At 57.5% G+C, this 22720-nt stretch overlaps 2 protein-coding genes across 4 annotated transcripts in view; one reads left to right on the top strand and one right to left on the bottom strand.

Annotated features, from left to right (window-relative positions):
• Positions 1–9447, top strand: part of ASTN1 (astrotactin 1) — a 145368-nt gene extending 135921 nt beyond the window's left edge. For all 3 annotated transcript variants that reach the window (XM_075936893.2, XM_075936892.2, XM_075936891.2), the window contains exons 17-23: positions 153–421; positions 819–952; positions 1647–1798; positions 2678–2813; positions 3687–3787; positions 5766–5949; positions 9112–9447. In XM_075936893.2, the coding sequence (XP_075793008.2) occupies positions 153–421; positions 819–952; positions 1647–1798; positions 2678–2813; positions 3687–3787; positions 5766–5949; positions 9112–9346 (1211 nt within the window). In that variant the 3' untranslated portion in view covers positions 9347–9447. The remainder of the gene's footprint in view (positions 1–152; positions 422–818; positions 953–1646; positions 1799–2677; positions 2814–3686; positions 3788–5765; positions 5950–9111) is intronic.
• A 5621-nt stretch (positions 9448–15068) lies between these two features.
• The window catches only part of PAPPA2 (pappalysin 2), a 146260-nt gene continuing 138608 nt past the window's right edge, over positions 15069–22720 (bottom strand). The window contains exon 22 of the mRNA XM_075936896.2: positions 15069–20469. Coding sequence (XP_075793011.2) covers positions 20395–20469 — 75 coding nt within the window. The 3' untranslated portion in view covers positions 15069–20394. The remainder of the gene's footprint in view (positions 20470–22720) is intronic.

Consider the following 22720-nt stretch of genomic DNA (forward strand, 5'->3'; position numbering starts at 1 on the left):
GGAGATTTCAGGCACTGCAGATGGAATTCAGTCCACCTGGACATAGTCTGGCTCTGGGGGTGAGCGGCTCTGGGGGTGAAGCATCCAGGGAAGCAAACTCCCTGCCTGTCCCAGGGGCTGGCGTGATTCCCCCCCCTTCTCTCCGTTGACAGGCAATTCCCCCTCCGACGAGTCCGAGGAGCGAGAGAGGGACCCCAAGGTTCTCACCTTCCCCGAGTACGTCGCCAGCCTGTCCGAGTCGGGCACCAAGCGGGTGGCGGCCGGGGTGCGCATGGAGTGCCAGAGCAGAGGCCGCTGCCCCTCGTCTTGCCCGCTTTGCCATGTGACCTCCAGCCCCGACACGCCGGCCGAGCCAGTTCTGCTGGAGGTCACCAAAGCGGCGCCCATCTACGAGCTGGTCACCAACAACCAAACCCAGAGGGTGAGGAGCCGGCTGCTGGGGGAGGGGCAGGCGGGGGCAGGGCTGCGACCTGGGGCACGGCTCAGAAGGGTGAGTGGTGAGGAACAGCCAGCGAGTTCCCAGAGACAGGCCCCACAGCGAGCAGGCCCTTGGGGCGCTGCCCTCCTGCTACCCAGGCCAGAGCGCCAGCCAGCACGCGCGGGAGTAACGGGCCCCAGGCTAGGCGCAGCGCTTGCCACCTCACCCAGCTGCAGATGGGGGAAGGCTGCCCTGTGAACGCCCCTCCCCTGACGTTGCTCTTGGCAGTGGGCGCGGGGCCGCAGCCTGCACAGGAAGAGACGGGCTTTCGCAGGCCAGCAGCGCAGTGGGCCTGAGGGCGGGAGAGGGGCCTGGCCCTGACCCGGCGCCTCCCTCTCAGCTGTTGCAGGAGGCCACCATGAGCAGCCTGTGGTGCTCCGGGAGCGGGGACGTCATCGAAGACTGGTGCCGGTGCGACTCGAGTGCCTTCGGCGCCGACGGGCTCCCGACCTGCGCCCCCTTGCCGCACCCCGTGTACGTCGCCTGCATGCCGATTCCGCTCCCTCCCCGGCAGCGCCGGCGCCAGGGGGCCTTGGAGCCGGAGGCCAAGAAGCAGCGCGCGGTGGGAAGCCGGGGTGGCGGCGGCAGCACGCCCTTCCCCCGCACTCCGTAGACGGTCTTGGCCCCGAACGGGGGTCCCTGGGCCTGGCGGGGGAGTCGAGTCACGTTTCAGCAGCATCGCTTGGAACCGGGCGCCTTCCCCAGACAGACACCAGCGGGACTCCGCACGCCGGAAAACTGCACCAGGCTTGGCTGGGGCGGCAGCTTTCCTCTGTCAAACTAACACCGAGCTTTGGGCCCAGTTCTGGCCGGGCCGGGGCCCCTTCGTCAGACCGGCCCTGGTGGGGAGGCCCCGGTACAGGCGTAGCTCGGGGCAGGGTGGGCCGGGTGAGGAGAGCATCGGCTGGACCTGTGCCCTGGCTGTTCTGGGCAGCAGGTGGCCATGCTGGCCTGGCACCAGCCCCTGTGCCCCCCGCCCTGTGGCTTGCCTGCACAGCACAGCACTGCCTCCTGGTACAGCCATCGACATGAGGCTGCAGAGGACAGGAAGTGGCCAGTGGCTCAGAGGGAGCAGTGAGTGGAGCAAGGAAAAGAGCAGGGCCGTTCGGGGCAGGCGGGAGCTGCCTCTTCCCAGGGCCTGACCCCCTTGGTTTTCCCTCTTCCTCAGGCTGCGGCTCTCCACGGTGCACGAGCCCAGCAGCACCTTGGTGGTGCTGGAATGGGAGCACTCGGAGCCGCCCATCGGCGTGCAGATCGTCGATTACCTCGTCCGGCAGGAGAAGGTCACCGACCGGCTGGATCATTCCAAAGTGGAGACGGGTGAGGGGGGTGGGGCGTGTCACTCCAGAGCCGGGCTCGGCCCAGGCGCCTCCTTTGCTCTGGAGGCAGGGCGGCGCCGGCCACCCATAGAGTCCGAGCAACGCCCTCGCCACGTGGCCGCGTTTCACAGCATCGGCTTGGCTGCAGAGGCGGGAACCAAGAGCAGGACGCCTTCAATAGCAAGGGGGCCCCATCCGCCAAGTCCTTGAACCCGGGCTGACCGTGAAGCCCACACGTCAGTACTTGGCTGTTGCTCGGGTTCTTCTGGACGGTTGGAGGCGAATCCATCCCAGGGGCTTGGCGGTGTGCCGCGGAAGGATGTCGGCTCGCGCCAAAGCAGCCTTGCTCTCCTGCCGTCAGAACTTGGGGCCCAAATCTTCAGAGCTAGCCAGACACATGCACGTCCTCGTGAGGATCGGGGCTCTGAAACTTGGCATCTTCACAGGCGCCCCTGCCGCAGCACAGTCTGACTGGAACGGGCGCGAGAGAGATGCTGGTCCCTGGGTGCATGCCTCAGGGGGAGAGGGGAGGGGCATGCCATGCTCCCCAATCCTGAAATGCTAGCGAGCACTATCCGATGGCCACTGATTCGCCCTGTACCCTCTTATCCTCGCGTGGCCAGAGCTGCAATCTCTGCGCCCACAGATTTCTCTGGTTTTTCTCCTTAGTAGTCTGCAAATACAGGTGTGAATAGTTTGAGTTAGCCGCCCCGGGTCACTCAGGTGCTGCAGTGAGGGACCGACCTTATGGAGACAGCCAGGAGGTCTCGGTGATGGGACCGTGGCCGGACCGTGGCACTCCTCCCCCTCCCCCTCCCCTGCAGACATTGACCCCGCCACGGGAAGAGACGTGCCTGAAATCTCCTCCTCCTTTCCCTAGAGACGGTGCTGAGTTTGGTGGATGACATCATCTCCGGAGCCAAGTCGCCCTGCGCGATGCCGGCCCACGTACCCGACAAGCTGTCCACCACCATCTCCTTGATCATTCGCTGCCTGGAGCCCGACACCACCTACACGTGAGTAACGCTGCCTCCTAGTGGCTAGCATCCCTGCTTCTGATTGGCTGCGCTTAAGCTTTCTCCTCATCTTTTAGGGGGGCCATGGAGCGAGGGGGTGTTGGTTCTCTGCCCTGCCTTGTTGGGCCGGTGTCCTCCTGGTCCGATGTGCAAATCCTCAATTAGTATCACCTCGTTGGCTGAGCTTGCCATGGCCAGACGCTCAGCTTGGCTGGGGCCGTGGGTGGGTGAGCAAGTCCAGAAAGCGTTTGAGAACCCTGTTGCTTGGGGGGAAGATGGGGAAACCAAACGGATAAGTGGATTAGCACAGCCCGGGCTTCTTGCACCGCTGCAGGTGTGTGGAGCTTGATGGCCCCTGTGAATGCCTTCCAGCGTAACGAGACCCCGTCTCAACTCTGCCTAACCCCTGCCCCGCTAGAGTTCACATGGCCACCCCCGAACGATCGCTCTCCCAGGCAGAAGGACGAATGGTGGGAGGGGACTGGGCGGATGTGTGAGAAGAGACACTGAGAGCCCCGCACAGGCGGGAAAGGGGGCAGGTGTGTTTTATCCCCCAGCTGTGTCAGTAGAGGGGCAAGCCAGGCTCAGCTGCACGAGGGGATCCCCCTCAGCCGCCCCGGCGGGGCCTCGTTCCCATTGGCAGTCGTGGCCCAGCTGCCGAGGGAATCTCCATGCTCCGTGGATGGCAGAGAGCAGGCCAGGAGGAGCCAGGCCGGCGTGGGCGCCTGTGTCGAGCAGAGTGAAGTGACACGCATGGTAGGGCAGCTGCCTACGTTCCTCCTGATGGGCACCTGCCATGTGCACTGGCGTGTCCGGGCGTGTGAGCCGTGTCTGCCGTCTCGGTGCTGCCATAACAGCGTCCCTCTCCCCCAGGTTCACGCTCTGGGGAGTCGATAACACCGGGAGACGCTCCAGGTCAAGCGACGTGACGGTCAAGACCCCCTGCCCGGTGGTGGATGACGTGAAGGCTCAAGGTACCCGTTGCGGTTTGGGGGGGGCAGTGCAGCCCTGGTTTGACACGGCGAAGTGGATTGTCAGAGCACGACTACACAGCAGCCCCACTGTGCTTTTAGGTTAGGCTAGTTGAAAGGGTTCGCCCAGGCCCCATCGTAGGTGTGCCTGGCCCTGGAGAGGGATGGATCAGTCGCTGACCCAGACTGGCGGCCTACGGCATCCCCGTGACAGGTGCATCTGAAACTCCAGACCTGACCAGCCCCAAAACACTGGTGGTGTTTGGGGCTGGATCTGAACTTCTCTGCTCCAGCCCGGCCCTAGTTCGGTGGCTGGTCAGACGGTAGGACCGTTTGGAGAGGAACTCTGGCTGCGTCCTCGGGGAGCTAAGCACCTAAACCTCTTTTCGGTTCTGGGCCTTGGTCACCGTCTGTGTCCGTGCCAACCTAGAGCACCGCCTTAATGCCGACGCCGCGGGATGAGAACGGAGCAGCCGGTTGGGGCTCGGTGCATGTGATCTCCTGGGGCTTGGGGCTCTCTGGATGGCGGTACTGCCTGAGGGTGCACAGCCCTTGGCGGTACCGTGGCAGAGCCTTGTTTGAGGCTCTGGGAGTCTGGATTGCACGGGTGGGACGAGCGTGTTGGTTTGGAAGGAAGAGCTCGTCGTGCTTCGGGGGGAGGTAACGAGCGGGGGATGGGGTGACAGCCGTACCCTTGTGAATAAACCTGTTCCGTTCCCACTCAGCAGCCGTCAGTGGCTTACGCGGCCTCTCCCAGGCCCGGGTTAGGAACGAGGCCAGTGGATGGCAGCTCGTCCTGCTGTTGGCCGTTCGGGCTGGTGGCAGAGTGTTAGGAAGGTCCCCACGAGGGACGTTAGCGATTAAGCGAACAGTCGTGGAATCGCACAAGTGTATTGGTTGCACGACTGTTCGAGAGCCCCTGGGGCAGGGCTGGCAGCCAGCGCACTCTGGCCCCGCTCCCGCTGCTGCCTCTGTATCCAAGGCAGGAGGACCGGTGGGGCCAGTCTGCGAGGGGAGCTAGTTTAAAAACCAGTTCCCCGTGCAGACCAGCTCCTGCCTGTATCAGAGGCAGAAGCGCGGGATGGCACCAGCCCCTGGCGACAGGAGGTCCAAGCTCCCTGTGGACAGAGGCTGTGCTGGCATTTCACAGAGCAGCCTCTGTCTGTGGTAGGGCTGTGAAGGACTAGTCGACTATCCGCTAAGCAAATGCTTAGCGGATAGTCTACCAGTCGCTCCTCCCCCTTCTTGCTGCCTCTATCAGAGAGAGGCAGCCAGGGGTGGGAGAGAAGAGGGGGGTATTTCAAAGCGGCCGCGCCCCACAGAGCCCGGGATCAGCTGGCGACTATCCCATGAGTCAGTTACCCGATACTTAACATCCTTAGTCTGCAGTGAGCCTGGCCCGCCGAGGGCAGAGGCTGCTCCGTGGCAGCCTCCCCTGCCGTCCCTCCCCCTGCTGCTGCCTCTGGTTCAGAGGTAGCAAGGGGTGGGGGAGTGCGTGTAGTCGATAAGATTAACTGATAAGCCCAGGTTTCTGGGTTAATCGTGTACTCGACTGCAGATTGACACCCCTGGTCGCCACGGGGGTGGACATGTCTGTGGCTGGCGTGAAACAATATAGTGTCCACCAGCTTTGACAGGGACAGCAACCCTCCTGCGTCAGGGCGCAGGTTGTCTCATAACTGCCTGGTGCAGGGTTCCTGGCGCCTCCCTCTCCAGCAGCTGGTATCGTCCACTGTCAGAGACATGCCACTGGGCATGGGGCACTGCAGGGCTAATCCAGGCTGGGAAATCCACTGTCCTGCCCTTCGCGTGTGAGCTGGTGACAGGGTGGAAATTGCAGGATGCCGGGGTGGGTCCTGGCCCTAGATCACAAAGAGCTTGCTCCGGACTCCAGCGGGTTCTGGCTCATGGTCCCAGATTCTTACCTTGGTTGCTGACCCGGTTGGATGCTGCTTTTCTTTCCTCTCTGCTCCCCCTCCAGAAATAGCGGACAAGATCTACAACCTCTTCAATGGCTACACCAGCGGGAAGGAGCAGCAGACGGCCTACAACACCCTGCTGGACCTAGGCTCGCCCAGCCTGCACCGGGTCCTCTACCACTACAACCAGCACTACGAGAGCTTCGGGGAGTTCACCTGGCGGTGCGAAGACGAGCTGGGCCCCAGGTAAGCCGTGGCGCCAGGCTGTAGCGCGGGAAGGTTGGATTTGCCACGTTATGTCCGTGGCACCGACCGGCCGACACAAGTTCTCGTGGCGCTCGGCGCTGTACAGATGGGGAGGCCTGCAGCCTCCATAGGCAGGGCAGAGACCCGCTTGCCTTACAGCCACGCGGAACACGGGAATTCCCCCCTCCTCTCCCACCCAGCCTCTCGCGTTTCCCTGCAGCTTGGCCATAGCTGCTGTCTCGCCGGGCAGCAGCAGAGGCAGCGGGAAGGGAGGCTCGCCTGGAGCCCATCGCTGTCCCATGGGTGCTGGTGCCGTGAAAGCAGGCAGCCTTGGAACCACGCAGCCGGGGTGCCACGCAGTCCAGGGTGTTGCAGGGCGACCCGACCCAAGGGAGATCAGCAGCCCAAAGGGCCGGACGCCGGGCTGTTGCGAGCAGCACTGTCCTGTGCCCCAGGGAGGGCAAGTGGCATTTGCGGCACCCCCTTCCCAGGAAGGACTGCTCCGGACCGGCACTAGGCCCGGTGGTAGGGGACACCGAGGGAATGGCCACTGAGTCTCCCAGCCCGCCCCTTGTGGATGTGACTTCCTGAGGCTGCAGAGGGAGGATCAATGTAAATTCCGGGAGAAGAGGGACTTGAACCTCTCTAACCGGGACTCTGTTCCTGGACCAGAGGCCCTGGTGACTGGGAGTCCAGCGGCGGGAGGGCCGGTGTCTGGGCGGTAGGACCAGGAGCCCTGCTGGGGAAGCGGTGGCAGGACCAGTGGGGCTGGGAGCAGGGGGCCTAGCAATGATTCCCCCTGGTCTGGCAAATTCCCTCCTTCGGGACTGGTCCGGTCCCAAGGGTGCCGGAGCAGGGAGCTCCGACCTGCAGCAGCTGGTTCCGTTTGGGTGAAAGATCCTCAGGAATAGGGGACAGCGCAGGGACGGGCCAGTCCCACCGGTAACCCCAGCGAGAGAGCAGAGACCGGCCGGGTGAATGCGAGGCCGGCTTTCCTTCCTGCTCCCGCAGACGCTGCGCCCCCTTCGGGCTCCAGGTACTCACGGCGCATCCCCTGCTGCCCCGCCCTGCCCGTTCGCTGGCCGTCTGCGAATCCGCTGCTGGGCAGCTCGTCCCACGGCAGCCTTCCTTGCCCCGGATGAGGCCTGTCTGCGCTCGCGGGGCGGGGGTCTGGGCCCACCAGAAGAGATTCAAAGACAGCCCCCGGCAGCACCCCCAAAGCTGTACAGAGGGGAAGAGAGCCCCCCTCCTCCCAGCTATGGAAAGCGTAGGGGTTCCCAGCCTCGCCAGCTTGGCTGAGCGGTTAGGTGCCCGGGGAGAGGGTTGCAGCGTCTCTACAAGGTTCGGTTCCTGTAGAGAACCGCTCGGGGCACGGCTGTTGGCATCTCTGGGCGCGAGCCCTGCCGGGGGAGGGCTGGTGTTTTACTGGCACATCCGGACCCCCCAGGTTTCCTGCTGCTCTTCCTCCGTCTCCTGTCGAGAGACTGAGCCCCGGGCGGTAGGGACCAAGCGTCATTCTCACCCCATTCTTTGGGGTGGGCACTTCCCCGCTCAGCCCCCGAGGTGCCCGTATTGGCCCTGGCGGAGGCGGACGGCCTGGTGTGTGGCAAAGCAGGCGGGACAAGGTCGGCGCTGACTCCTGCTGCCGGGTTGGTTGGAGTTCCCGAGCGAAGGGGCGGGAGATGCTGGCGGGTCACGTCGGCCCCGGACACGTGCGGGCGCGAAGTGAGCGGCTGATGCTCGTGCCGTGGGAGAGGAGAACGGCGCGGCGGCCGCAGAGGTCTAGGGGGAGGACGGATCTGGCTTTGAGCCTCTGCTGCGGTGAACAGGACCGGTCGTTTGCCGGTGGCATCCTATCGCCGGCGGAGCGTTCCTTGGGCAGCTCCCGCCCCGTCCCGGAGAATAACCCAGCCCGCTCTGGGTGAGCTGTCAGGAGGCAGCCGCTTCACCCCCTGCTCTCCTTGGGCGCGCGCGGTCGGCCTGCGCTCGTGGCGGCGTTGGCGGCCGTGCTGCAGGAGGCCGTGCTGGTCCGAAGTGAGAGGTTTTGGGCTAGGCCTGGGCCGTTCCCGCCCTCCGGAGCACGCGTGGAGGGACAAGCTGCATCCCACAGATGAACAGCGGGTGTTAGTGCCTGGTCCAGCGCCCACTGACATGAATGGGCATCTTGCAGGTCTCTGGCCTAGGCCCTGAGGGCTCCCTGCTGTGGTGCCAGCTGCCTGGGGAATGCGGAGCTGCTGCACTGCTGGCCAAGTGGCTCGTAGGAGGCCCCACCCCGCCAGTCCAGGCTTGAGGGAAGGTGCTAGAGGGGGTCTGGAACAGGCAGCCCGCTACCTTGGTGCCTCAGACCCAGCACGTGGCAGCCTGCGAGGTGGCTGGTGAGCGTGTGGTGGGGCGTTCTGCCACTGTGCCGGGGGGGCGGGGCAGCCTTCATTCAGCTCGGCAGCTCCAGGGCGCAGAGCCGGCCGGCCCGGTTCACAGGCCCCTGCCCGCTCTGCGAGGAGGGGCAGATCTGGGGGCCCCGCACCACATCACGGCTCCTCTTCTGGTTCCTCCACAGCCGCCGGCCTAGCCTTTGGCGGCCTGGTTCCCTTCCGCTCTATGCTCGCGCCCTCCCTCGGCCTCCAGAGCCGGCAGACCTGCTCGTCAGCCTTCTGCATGGGAACAGGCAGCTCAGAGCGGTTCCTTCGGGGGGGCCCGCAGCGCCTCGGACTCCTCCGTGGGGCCGTCCTGGGTTCTCCGCTCTGCCCTGCTCCGACGTGCGGCCTCCGCTCCTGGCTTACGGTCGGGGGGGCCTCTGGTCCTGCTCCCTCAGAGACCCGCTGCGTGACTAGCAGCCTGAGGGGGACTGAAGCCTGTTGGCAGGCAAAGGCATCTGGCTTCGGCCGTTAAAATCTAGGGGCGCGCGACCCCTCATCCCCTCCCCCCACGCACTGCCTATGGCTGCCAGGCCGGCCTCCAGCGGGGGTGGTGCCCGCGTTGCTTTTCATCCTCAGCATTGGCGCGGATCCAGGCTGCCCGCTTGGGCAGAGACGGGCTCAGGTCGCACGGAGATTTAGGCTGCTCGCGTGACTCCCTCTGCCGCGGGGCTGGTCTCCTTCCCCCGGGCCTGTCTAACCTCCCCTGCTTCTCTCTTCCCTCCCCCTCCTCCCGCTGGGTCTGCAGGAAGGCCGGCCTCATCCTCTCGCAGCTGGGGGACCTCAGCGGCTGGTGCAGCAGCCTCCTTCAGGAGCCCAAGATCGGCCTCCAGCGCGCGTCGCTGCGCTACCTGGCCTGCCGCTACAGCGAGATCAAGCCCTACGGGCTCAACTGGGCGGAGCTGAGCCGGGACCTCAAGAAGACCTGCGAGGAGCAAGCGCTGAGCGTCCTCTACAACGACTACGGGGACAGGGACAACTGAGGCACGCCGGCGCCAGCGGGCGGGAAGAGCCCTTGTGGGGGTGTCTCCGTGGAAACGGAGGCGCTGGCTGAACTCTCCAAAGCGAGCCCAGGCCGGGAAGGCCGTGCGAGCCCCCCTTCTTGGTTTGTTTTGCTCGTTTTAGCCAGAGGTTCCCTGGACTGGGGAGGTGAATTCATGCTCCGGAATGACAGATCCACTTGTAACGGTCCCGGCCCTTTCTCCCAACCCCTGCCTCCCCCGTGTGCCCCGCGCAGCATGAGCCTCAGTTTCCAAAGAGAACAAAATAGCAGAAGGGCAGAGAGAGGAGTCTCCGCGCTAGAATTAATAACCCAGCCTCTCCAGTAACGCCAGGCAGCAATATGGCAGCCGTAGCTCTCTTCCCGGTGGGGACACAGGCCTGAGATTCAATCTGAACACCCCCCCCCCCCGACCCATTGCTTCAGGTATATAACACAAGCTGCAGCCTGCACCAGCAATAAATAAACTTCAACCCGTCCCAGGGCAGGGTGGGTTTGCAGCATCCCTCACCACCATCCCTTGATCATGGAGTCCCTAGTCTTGGCTCTGCGAGGCCCTTCCAGTGTGTAGTCAGCCCCACGTAGCATGGCCCTGTGGTCACTGTTACTGCCCCGTTGACTAACAGGCAAGGTCCTCTCGAATTTTTCCACCCATGTGTGGAATGCATTTTGTTGTGTGCACCGAGGCATGTGTGAATGTGCACCACTCGGAGAAAGACAAATCTAGCTGTGAGCCCTCTATCAGCTGGGCGGCACTGGAATTCCTCCTCAGCGGCCGCACAAGGGCACAGCTCACAGGGGGCACTGATGACGTGTCCCTTGCACTGGAGCAGACTTGTGGGACGCAGGTCTCCCTTTTCTGCCACAGTAAACAGCTGCTGAGCCGGGCCGCATTTGGGGGGAGCTAATGGAGCTGTTGGGGGAGCACTTACCCCCAGAGCCGCTTCCCTGGTACCAACTCTCCCAAGGGGCCACGCGGCGTGACCATAGGATGTGGAAGGGGGGCCAAGAACCGTGCGCGCGTTTCCACTGTGCAGCAGGGACCCCCCGCCTAGTGTGGAAGGCAGAGCCGCGAGCAGGCCCCTGGGAGCAGCTGCCCGAAGGGCTGGAGATGTGCAGGCCCAGCTTTGCAAGAGCTTTTCTAACACCTCCCCCGGAATCGGGCTGCTCTTCTGTGCTGCTAGTGCCGCGGGAGGGACTCACCCGAGGGCTGTGCCTAGCGGCCTTGCTGCACACGGCTCCAGCCCTGCGGTTAGGCACCGTGGGGCAGTTTTAACCTCCCATCAGCACGGGGGTGAGTATGGGAGCCTGGGGTTAGTGCAATTGCAGTCCAGTGGCACCAACAACAGGCCACCCCCGGCCGGGGCTGAGGCTACGCAGGTGGCAGGGAGAGAGAACCCCATTGACCTTGCCAGCTGAGAACGTTTCCTGTGGAACAACTGAGCCCTGCCCCCGGGGCCCGCGCTGGAACGGGTGTTTCGACTTTCAAAACAGAAGCGCCTTTTAATACTTTGGTGCTGACGGGAGTTCCCTGAGCCCACACGTCGTTTTCCTGCCAGCCACCTTTCCTCCCACTACGTGCCAAGGCCACCCATCTGTGTGTGTTGTACCTGATTTGAAGAGAAGGGCTCCGGCCCACAGCCAGCGGTGTTACAGAACGGGGGTTGCCTATCTGCCCAGAGCATTTTGAGACGGGTCCGCTCTCTTCCTCCCCTTTTCTCAGACAGGCAGAGGCAGGAGAAATCCCCTTTGGTGCAACACAGGCATTATAACTGCTTGCCAGTTGGGCACGCAGACCTGGGCTCCGGCTAGCCTAGAGCAGCTAGGAGTAGCCAGTCCGGTCCTTGGAGCATCGCTGGGCCGCGTAACGGCGAAATGATAAATGCAGCCAGCCAGGTCCCCGTGCAAAACAAAGTCTGCGATAGGGGGTCCCCGTGTGCACGTCCCAGCTGCTACCCTGGATGGTCGCAGCTCTCCCAGCGCTGCACCCTCCCTGGTGTGTGAAATGCCTCCCATGCTGCACTTGCCCGGCTAACACAGCTGGGGGAACAGCAGTGCGGTTTTAGGAGCCCCACGGTGCTCCGGCCCTGAGGGCTGGTTTGTGCAGGGGCCCGGGTGTTCTAACTACCCGGCCCCGTCCCGCTTCGCTGTGTCTCTCCCTGCCGCGCTGGGCTGGCGCAGCCCTCGCCCAGCTGCGCAGTAACCTTGAAGGCAGATCCGGCACTTGCTGTCGGGCACGGTCCTGGGTTCGGTGAGGGAGCATCTGAGCCAAGCCACCTGGATTTATTCTGATGCTCTTTCCAGCAAATGCCTGGACAGCTTTGGCTAGCGCTGAGCAGCCCAAGGGCTGGGCAAGAGCGGCCGGAGCTGAAGGACCCCTGAACACGTTCAGCTTTGGCCCAGGAGTGAGGTTGTTGCTCACCAAGCAATGCGCCTCCCCCCCGCCCCCCACGGCAGAGCTAGAAGAGACTTTTCCTCTCTAGCAGGCTCTTACCTTTTTGGCACTTCCCAGGTGCAGCAGTGGAGGAGGCCAGCCTGGGGGGTGAGATTCTGCTAAGAACTCTTCTCCCCCTCTCCCCCCCCCTCCGTGGGGCTCTCCCACCTGCTAGGCAACTGATTTCTCCCGCCTGTGGCTTGCGACTGGGCTTCCCGGCCGTTTCCAGGTGGCTGCTGCTCGTGGCATTTGGAATGACTTGCATCACCAAGCCCCCGCCAGCCGGCCCTGCCTTCCCGAGATGGCCCCTCTGTGTGATCACAGCGTCTAGACATGGCAAAGGCCTAATTGGGTCACTAGTCCACGCCGTGGGCAGACCAGGCGCAGCTCCAGCCCTGGTGCCCACTGTGCGCGCCAGCGCCTCGGCCCGTTCCCTTCCTAAAGGCCGAAGGAGCTGGGGTTTGGCGTTGCAGCAGAATGTTCCACTCTGCCCCACCGCTGTGGGCCCAGCCGCTGGGTTGTGGGGCCAGCACAGGTGGCAGGTGCTGGGTTAGTGATTCGAATGACGGGAGCCGCTCGCTAGGCGGAACATGTAGGCTACGTCTATACGGGCATGATTTTGTGCAAGAGCATCCTTGCCAGTGTAGACGCTGTCTTGCGCAAGAAAGCTCTGATGGCCATTTTAACCACAGGGCTTTCTTGTGCAAGCAGTTCATGTTGCCTGTCTACACTGGCCTCTGGCGCAAGAACACTTACACAAAAGGGCTTATTCCTGAGCGGGAGCGTCAGAGTTCTTGTGCAAGAACTCACGGCCAGTGTAGACAGGCAGCAAGTTTTGGCGCAAAAGCAGCTGCTTTTGCGCAAGATCGCGCCAATGTAGACACAGCTGTATTGTTGGGTGCTGAACACACACCCCCCCCCCAGGCGCTCACACAAGGTAGCCAGCGGCGGAGAGGGGCCTGGCCTTGTTCACCCAGCATCACGCACCCGCAGGAGGGCGGCACCGAGCCGCAGCTCGAACTGAGGTTTTTGCGATAAAAAGCCCGGTGTAGATGGGGCCATTTGTCAGGGGAAAAAACCCCGCTTTGCACACGAGCCCTTATTCCTCAAGAAATGAGGTTTACAGGACCTTGTGCAAAACGGGGTGTTTCCGCCAACAGGCCCCAGAGGCTCGGAAGAGAATATGCAAATGTGTGAGATTTGCATTTCCTCGTCCGAAAAACTGCCACAGTGTAGCTGTCGCCTGATAGATGTTTGGAAAAATGACAAAGGCCATTAACAAAGTATTAACCCTTCAAAAGTTGGCATCTGCCCATGTGCCAACCAAATGGAGGCTGGAGTATATGCCTGGCCCCAGTCTCCTTTGCCCCTTTTTTCCTCCTGACTTTACGGTGGACGATTCACGGGGGAGAAACCGCTACGTTGTTTTCTTGGCTGTAGCCGTACCGCGGTACTAGCATCCATCTCTTTTCCTCGTCGTGCAGTGATTTAACACGAAGATGGTTTGGACTGTTTGGGTTTTTTATTAGTATTATTATTATTACTACCGGTCTTGTTCCTGGCTGTTCTATTAGACCTCTGTGGTGTTTTGCTACTGTAGATAGAAAGTGGGAGGGGGCCGTGGCAAAACCATAAGGACTTTCAGTATTATGTAAAAAAGGGTTTAAAAAAATAATTGTAACACTGTAAAAATCCAGATGCAGATTTAACCGGCTATTAAAAGGAGCTGTTAGGAAGCTGCGGCTTTGGTAAATGGGAATGTTTGTTTAGCGTTTTGGTCCCCTCGAGGTCACTTTTGGCACTAGAGTAACTGTTCAGACTGCAGCTTCCCTGCCTTGGCACGCCAAGCCTGCCCTCCCGCCCGTTGCCACGAGCCCATCGTGAGCCAGATTAAGCACCTTCCTAACCACTCCAACGGGACCAGCCGTTCCCCTGGAGGCAAAGTCCCTGCAGCGCATGCAGAGTGCGCTGGGTCCCCCTTTGCCCTGCAGCAACTGAACGCGAGGGCGTTTCTGGCATTGTGAAAAAGGAGCGGTGGGGGGGGGGGGTAATGAATTGGTTACTAGCCGTTCCAATAGTGCCCATAGATACCATGGCCGGGCCTGGCCCCGGAGCCTCCTCTGTCCCAGCCCCTCCTCTCCATCTCAGAGCCCGCACCCCCAACCGGAGCTGGAAAAAACCTGGCTTGAGACGTGCTACAAGGCCATGCGCACAGTGCGGCGCGCTCTGCAAGGCCCAGGCGGACAGCAGGCACTGCCCCTCCCGAAAGAGGTTCCAGGCTCCATGGAGCAGCAAGCTGCATTTTGCCACCCACCCAATCTCCTCTCTACACTGTCGTCTCTAATATTGCCGCATCCCTTTGGTCCCCAGTCTGTCGGGATCAGATCTCTCCCCCGCAAGGCTGTGACTACCGATGGGCTGCACAAAGCAGTAATGAAAGAGAGTCACCACTCCAGCTCATGGGCCTTTCACCCCGCCCTGCTGGAAAAATCCTTCCTAGGGTGGAGCAAGCGGAGTGCTCATCCCTCCTGCTCCACTCCCTGACCCGTGGCTCGCACCTCCCTTTGGTAAGGCTGGGGCAGAACCACACTCCAGGCCTTGAACCCTTCCCCACGCTTTGGGAACTTTGGAACGGTTTGGCGCAGGGCCAGCTGTACTATTTAGAAAGCAGTTTTGGCTGGGATCGCAGTTTGCTCATCCTGGGGCAAAGGGGCCAGAGGAAGGTTATGCTGAGTGTGCTTTTAAATAGTAAATCCTAATTAAGAAAAGAATCCCAGAGGGACACAGGCCCAGTCCGTATGCTGCCTTTTGCTACTAAGGTGCGCTACCGCAGCCAGTTTTGTTCTGATCTCATACCGGTTTGTAACGTCAGTGGCCTTACTCCTGATTTACACCAGTGCATGTGAAAGGCCCTGGCTCTGTGTGGGCGACGAGGGTGCCCAAATCACTTGTGGATACTGCCTTACAAGCAAGGCGAGGTGAGGGACGGACAGACAGCAACCACGCACCGTGATCTTCTGAGAAGTCTCTTTGGCCTCTATACTCAGCCAGACTACACCCCTGGAAACAGGAGCGAGTGGCACCCTGGATCTTGGTCCAGATTTTAGGGCTTGCACCCAGCTCGTCTCCATGGTAAACCCACCAGCACCGGCCACAGCACATATCTGGGAGCCACCACGTGGACTATAGACAGACACGTGTGTCCCTGCAGCATCATGCTGGGCGCCACCAATTGCATGCAACAAGGAGGAAGAGGCAGAGGAGGGGAGATTATTTATTTCCATAGATTTTTATAAAAAATAATTATCAAATACAAAAAAAATAGCAGCAGTCTCAGTTGTGAATGAAACCCTCAGGCAACCAAACGCTCAGTGTTGCTACAGAAGAATGAGTCTTGTGACAGAAAAGCTATTGATTCATGGATGCAAACTCTCTCCCGGAATTCCCAGCTGTTCTCCCCTGGCCCATAGCCTGGCACGCTGCCTGGCTTGCCTACCCCTCAGCATCCCCTCCCCTGTCCTTTCCGCCTACCGTATAACACGCTCGTGGCTGCCCACGGCAGGCATGTGCTAAACACGCCCATTAGGGACACAACCCCGGGCAAAGCTTTTCACAATTCCTCCCCTGCATCAGCCTGCAGCGCCTACTGCCGTCAGGCTGGGAAGGACAGAGGTGGTAGGAGGCAGCTGTTTGACATTCTCTCTTCTCCCCACTAAGTGGCACCCTTACTCCACACATCCTCAACCCGAGCAGCAGTTCTGCAGCACCCCCACCGGCGCACAGGGCCACTCCTGCTCTGTGAGCGGCTACAGCTCTGCTTGGCCAGCACTGGGCGTGGAAGGCTACTGACCTCGGGAGAGTTCAGGTAACCAAGGCTTCTCCGGCTCGCAGCACAGCTGGTTCCCGAGCGAGTCTAGCTCAGTGCCACGGCCCAAGGAGGTTACGACAGGCGTCCCTTTCTCTGGGTGGTCACCCAAACCCTGAGGCTCAACTTCATCCCTCATCACCTTCATCCCTCACGGCAGATCAGTGCTGATGCAAAAAATATGGCCCCCGCTGAACCGCTGCTCGCAGTGAGAGCACTGCTGGAGCACGTGGCGTCGTCACTGGGCCCCCTGCATTCTAGCTACCGGGCCCCTTTTTGGTGGGGCAAGGGTCTGAACCTGCTTTCTGGCCCCCAGCAGTGAGAACCTGCTAGAGCTGGGGCCTTGTGTCGGCACAACACATGCACCAAAGGGGCGTGGCCGCTCGAACACAGGGCCCAGCTGAGCCGACCTGTACAGGGCTCTGCTAGCAAACCCAAGAGGTGCGGCCAGGAAGAGCTTGGTCCTTATTCTCGGTATGAGCAGCCGGCATTCCATTGCCGTCAACGGCGCTCTGTTCACTGACGCCAGGGCTGCCTCTCCCTCTCGCCGCCACGCAGCTTGTTTGGCAGAGGGGGCTGGGCAGCGAGCAGTTGTCGAGAGAAAGCTTCCTACCAGCGGATTCCCTACTTTACAGCCCCATCTCCTTATTCTAATCAGTCACGGGCGGGACGGGCCCATCAGCACGCCCCCTCCTACGGCTGTGGAGAAGGGCTCTTGGGAAAACAATTCTTTCCTTGGAAAAATTCAACTTTCCAGTAAAAATTCAAAAATGGCAAATTGTTGGCCAAACCCTTGAAAAACGATGCTATGGCAATATCTCCGTGGTGCTGTAAGTCAGGGGTCTCACCTCCAGACTCCTTGATGTGTCTGGCTCATGGTCTTCCCTGCAGCGAATGTGAATGTGCTGAGCCATTTTTTTTTAGATACCAAATCTGAGGAACTATCCCAGACAGATGTGTCATTAGAGGTGATTTTGGAAAAAATTAATAAAACAGTAATAAGTCACCCCAACCAAATGTTCTCCATCCAAGAGTCCTGAAGCTCAGATATGACACTGCAGAACTAACTATGGCATGTAACCTATTTTTAAATCAGCTTTTGTATCAGTTAATGAGATGCCAATTTTTAAAAAAAGGCTCCAGAGGTGATCCTGGCAATTACAGACTGGTAAGTCTAACTTCAGTATCAGGCAAATTGCTTGAATCTACAGTAAAGAACAAAACCAACCAACACCGATGTATATCATTTGTTGGGGAAGAGTCGATATGGTTTTGTAAAGAGAAATCATGTCCCGCCAATCAATTAGAATGCTTTGGGAGGGGGTAAAAAACATGCGGACAAGGGTGATCTCTGATGATATTGTACTTGGGCTTTCAGAAAGCCTTGACACTGTCCCTCACGAATGGCTCATAAGCAATTGTGGGATAAGAGGAGAGTTCAGTAACTGGTGCTAAGAAACGAAACAAAGGGTAGGAATAAATGATCGGTTTTCAGAATGGAGAAAGGTAAATAATGGAATCTTTCTGGGATCTCTACTAGGACCAGTGCTGTTCAACATCTTCATAAAAGATGGCACGCCCCTGCTGTGAATACTGTTAGTTCTGGCCTCATCTCAAAAGAGACATTAGAATTGGAAGATGCAGAAAAGGGCAACAAAAATGATTAGGGGTCTGGACCGTCTTCCATATGAGGAGAGATGACGAGGACTGGGACTTTTCAGCTCGGAAAAGAGACAACGGAGGTAAGATACAATAGAGGTCTATAAAATCATTAATGGTGTGGAGAAAATGAATAAGGAAGTGCTATTTACCTCTTCACATAAACACAAGGACCAGTGGGTGTCCAGTGAAATTAAAAGGCAGGGGGCTTATAACAAAAGGAAGAACTACTTCATACAAGTCACAGTCAACCTGTGGAACTCACTGCTGGGGGATGTTGTGAAGGCTAATAGTATAAATGGATTAAAAAAAAACTAGATGTTTTCATAGAGGACAGGTCCATCGAGGGCTATTAGCTAAGTTGGGTAGGGATGCAGTCCCATGCTCTGGGTGTCCTAAGCCTCTGACTGCCAGAAGCTATGACTGGACAAGAGACAGATTTGCTGATAACTGTCCTGTTCTGTTCACTCCCTCTGAAGCACCTGACACTGGCCCCTGTCAGGAGACAGGCTACTTTGCTAGATGGACATTGAATATACCACAGCGGCTCTGCAAGAGAGCAGACTGCAGTGTATCATGGGGGACACAAGATTGGCATGATCCAATATGATAAAGAGTCCCTTCTCACCACATGGGGCTGCTCACGGAGAGTAATGAGGGTCTGAGGCACCATGTCAAGGCATCCATACAACAATTTTACAGATTTTAAACGGAAGCTTTTTGGTTGTCAGGTGTTGAGTCACAATTTCCCACTGAGAGCAGAGCCTCTTGCAAACCATTCTGCTTGGTCTAAAAGGCAGTTTCAACAGAGTAGCCCTACTGTTGGGTGAAGTGACACATTAACTCATCCTCCATCTGTCCTCTGGATCTGATCCTGTATCCTACCCCTCCCAGCTCAGGAAAGGGGGAGAGACCAAGCCATGGGACTTGCTGCAGGGCTCTACACAGTAGGGCAGGGTGTTGCCCTTAAGAGCCCCCTTTGACGTGCCTTAAGAACAGGCTGGCACGAGCCAACTGCATGCTGGACTCTGACATTCTGACGCCCTACAGAGTCACTCTCCTTCCATGTGCTGGGCAGCCAGAGGAGGATTTCCCCATTGAAATGGGCCTGGTCAAGACAGACTCCACAATTTGCTCGTTCTAACAACCTTCCACTGTCAAAGGAAAATCCCTGGTCAATTTTCCCTCAGCCCTAATGCCACAGCAGGGATATCTTGAGACCGTCACATTTTCTCTCCCTACTCTTTCCTCACCTTTCTATCCCTTTTCTCGCCTCTCCCCCACCCCCCTTTTCCATGTCTCATCAATTTCCTCCCTCTAGAACATGATTCCAAAAATTGGTTAGAAATTAAACGAGGGCCCATCGAAACTCCAGCTCGAAAAGCTCACACACTAGAGTAATTCACTAGCCCTAAGTCCCAAATCTGGCATCGGCCTATCATGGGTTGATTCCAATCATTTATGTGAACGTCCGGGAAGTCTGAGTCTGGGACCTAATGTTGTTGGTTGACCTCATGCTTGGTTAGAAACTCATCTCCATTATGTCACTGGTGACCTACAAAAGGTCGTGTTCAGGCTAAGAGACCTCGTAATATTTTATGGTGTAAGTGAAGGGCAACGAAGACCAGAAAAATAAACACCAAGAGGGTGACAAATTTTCTTGGGAAGTGGTTTAGCATCTCCCAAGAGTCCTCCGAGAAGCTTCCTATACCGAGTTTGGATCCTAGAGCTCCCATGACCAGAGAGGGATTTTAAGGAGGATGGATCTTATCTTTTTACAGACTATGAGATGGGATGTTCCGGATTGCCTGGCTCTTGCACGTTCGTTTCCAACCTGGGTCACCAACCACTGAAGGGGGAAGAGACAAAGTCAGACGAAAGCAGAGACTAGAACAATGACCCCGTGAGAGAGGGCTTTTCGACAGTGTTCTGGAATATTGGCCTGCACTAGAGTATCTGGAGTAAGGAACCATACTAGAAAATTCCGGAGTAATGGCCTATCTGAGAGTATTCTAGAATACTCCCACATACTAGAGTATTCTAGTGTTAAGAACCACCCTAGAAAATGTTGGAGTAATAGGCCATAATGAAGCATTCTCTAGTGATAGCACAGTACTATTCCAGGGTAACCATCCTGTACTAAGACTATAGTAAGCTGTAGTATTTGGTGGAGCTATTCAAGAGTATTGTACATTTTGAAGGATAAATACCGTCTTAGGGACAAATTCTGAATGACGTGGAGCACCTGCAAATCCCGCTGAGGTCCCTGGGATCTGTGTATGCTCAGTACATCTCAGGATTTGCCCCTAACGTTGGTTATTGGCAAGACATCTCTCAGTAGAATTAAAGCCCCTGCTTGGTGTGCCTCGGTTTCCCTTTCCCTCCCAGCATATTCTGGCAAGTTCACTTCTTTTCCAATAGTTTGTACTTCACAGCAGCACGTGTGTTATAAAAGGTATTCTTTCTCAGCTTAATAAACAGCAAAATTATAGATATATATAATTATATATATAACTATATATATAATTATGTTTAAATATTTGCGAGCTCACAACTATCTCAACCTTGCTAAAAGAAGCCTAGACAGTAGAGAAAGTGAGTAGTGAGGAAACTCAGAGCAGGACACTCAGCGGTGACAGACCATTGATACAGTAACATAAAGTGTCCACGGCAGCTTCTCAACTCTTGGCTCTGGAGCCTGATCCAAAGCTGGCTGGAGTCAACGGAAAGACTCGTCCTTGCCGAGTTCCCTGGGCTTCGGCGAAGGCCCTGGGTCTCGGTTTTGGTTCTGAAAGGGGGTGAGAGAGGGGTCGGGGGTGTAACGAGGGGTCGTCCCGCTCTCTATTGGCCATCTCCTCGTTTGTTTCCCCGTCTCTCACCATTCACACCCCTTCTCTCGCGACGCCTCGGACGGGTGGGTGCCTGTACCCGATGTCATGCAGAGATCGTCCTGTTGTGATTCGGATCCCTTTCCTCTTCCCCTCCCAGCAGCCTTTCGCTCTCCCGCCGGCCCTGGTGGTTTCCCATTCATTCCTGTGGCGCTTGCCTTGCCGACAGGCTGCTTGCAATGCCGTTACTGATTCTCTTCGGCCGCTGGGTCCCGGCAGGTGCACTCGTCTTGGTCACAGTCAGCAGCAAAGGGGATCACCTGAGGGGAGGGAGAAAGCAAATGGGTTTGCAAAGCTGCTCACTGGGAAAGGGCTGTGAAACTCTCATTACAAGGAGCCCCTCAATTGGCCCGGTGAGGCTCAAGAGGGTCGGCCACAAGGACCAATGGTTCCAATTATAATTGGTTCCAATGACAGTCCTCTCAGAAGGAAGTTCTCCACAGCGAGCAGGGAAAAGATGATGTTGCGGTGAGCAAAGAGCCGGCTGGGTGGACAATCTCACACCTAGAGCTCTCGCTTTAGTCAACTGGGGTCCTGCCATGATTTAGTAATAGCTGGGACAGGACAAATTTAGGCAGGATGGGAGCCCCAGACAGCCAAGAGCTGTATGGTTCTGCTTATGTATTACTGTAGCACCCAAATGGCTCAGCCAGGGTAGGGGACTCATTATATTGGACGCAGCCCATGTATGTTCCATGCCCTACAAGGCTTGAACGGAGGGGGAGATGTAAAGGGACTCCAATTGTGGTTGGACCATGCCTAGCATTGGTTTTACCCACCACAGAAATGGATGGGATCGTTCCCCCCTCTGCGTGCTATTGTTTCATGCTGTGTGCAGACTTCGGCAGGTGGTGTTGCCCTGGTCTGATGTGGCATTTCTTTCAAATGTGTGTGGAAGTTTCTTAATTTTTGACAACAAATTGGGGAGGCTTGATTCAAAATAATAGAATTTTTTAGCTAAAACAAAAGATTTCTAGGGGGGGAAAGTGGGCGGTGGAGTGTGTGTGTTGCGGTTAGATCTATGTAGTACATTTTCACTTAGGGGTCTCCATTCTGACCCGCATCCCGTTTTATACCAGGGACGTCCTTCGCCTTTACGCAGTACTATTACACTGGCGTCTCCCACGTCCAATGGCAGCCTGGGCGATCGTGATGATTTTGTTTAGAGATGTCATTTTATAATCTTCAGACACACACTCCTGATTTTTTTAAAGCAAATTTTAAACTCAGGTCCTGTCGACTCACACGGTAAATCCAGAAACTGACAGTCTGCACCTGGGGCTAGCAAACCAAACTTGTTTTGCCACGTGGCTTAGTTGATAGCAGCAAGATGGTAGTAAAACTCCCCCCAGTGTTCCTGCTTGTAGCTGTTTGTGGCTATGTCCTTCCCGAGCTGGGCTGTGACAGGGAGTACCACAGCCAAGGGAATTCACAGACGAGGGTCCTGGAAGCTCTTCTCCCTCCTGGAGGTCTTCATACTAACCAGACTCGAAGCCGGGAATTCTTTCTTAGTTAGAGACGTATCGGGTTCTGTCAGTCTGATCTGAATGAAAAGTCTGTGCAAGCTGCTCTGTATTTGAGCCTTGCTCGCCTCCATTTCTGATCATATAAACAAAGCAATTCAGGGGGTTTTGTGTTCATGCAGAAAGCGAATGGGTCTCTGAGGAGATGGAATGAGACGTTCTTTTCAGTGGTTTGATTTGGCTGCTTTTCGGAGGGTTCACGACAGTGTTCCTCCCCCTCTGCTCAGCCTCCACTACACCATCTTTCTCTATCCCCAAGATTCCAATATTATTGGGCTCATCATGTTTCACTCAGTCCTGTTCCCTACAATGCATCACCGCAATCCGGTAAGATCGCCAAGTGAAATTGTAGGTGCGCTGCTCTAGTTATTTTAGCACAACACCCATTTCCTGTGATCTAGCTTACACATTAGCAGTTGGGGGTTTTTTATACACGATGAAAGGACACAGGATTCAAGATCCATGGTAAAGGAAGGAAGAAAAGAACCAGACCCACATAGTTTTGGAATGAGAAAGTATCTGTGTAGGAAGGTTTGTTTTTCTCTTGGATGTCGTTTGGAAGGAGAAGTTGGGAAACTTGGGTGTGATGGCAGGGGCGAAGGACGGGAGAAAAAGAGGGGCCGGCTTCATTCACAGATCAAACAAGGCAACTGCTAAATTACCCACAGGCACAGCTTTCTAAGGGGGCATAAAAAGGCCAAGGACAGCAGGAGGGAGGAAAGGAGGGGAAAATATCTGGGTGGGATGACAATTTGCTGCATCACTGAGTTCCTGAATCATGCATCATTGTAGCTTTTGAATCCTCACTAGATAACTCCATTCGCACTGTAGGAACTTGATACTGCCTTAGGGACCCGTTTCCTGAAGGAAAAAGACTCCCATGGATGTCTAGGGGAGTTGGATTGAGTACTCAGTCCCACTGGCCCTGACCCCAAACCCATTTAGGTCAGTCACTGACCCCAGCAAGGTTTGGATCAAGGTATGCTTT

This window comes from Pelodiscus sinensis, chromosome 9, assembly GCF_052426305.1.
Source record: "Pelodiscus sinensis isolate ZL-2025 chromosome 9, ASM5242630v1, whole genome shotgun sequence".
NCBI lineage: Eukaryota > Metazoa > Chordata > Testudines > Trionychidae > Pelodiscus > Pelodiscus sinensis.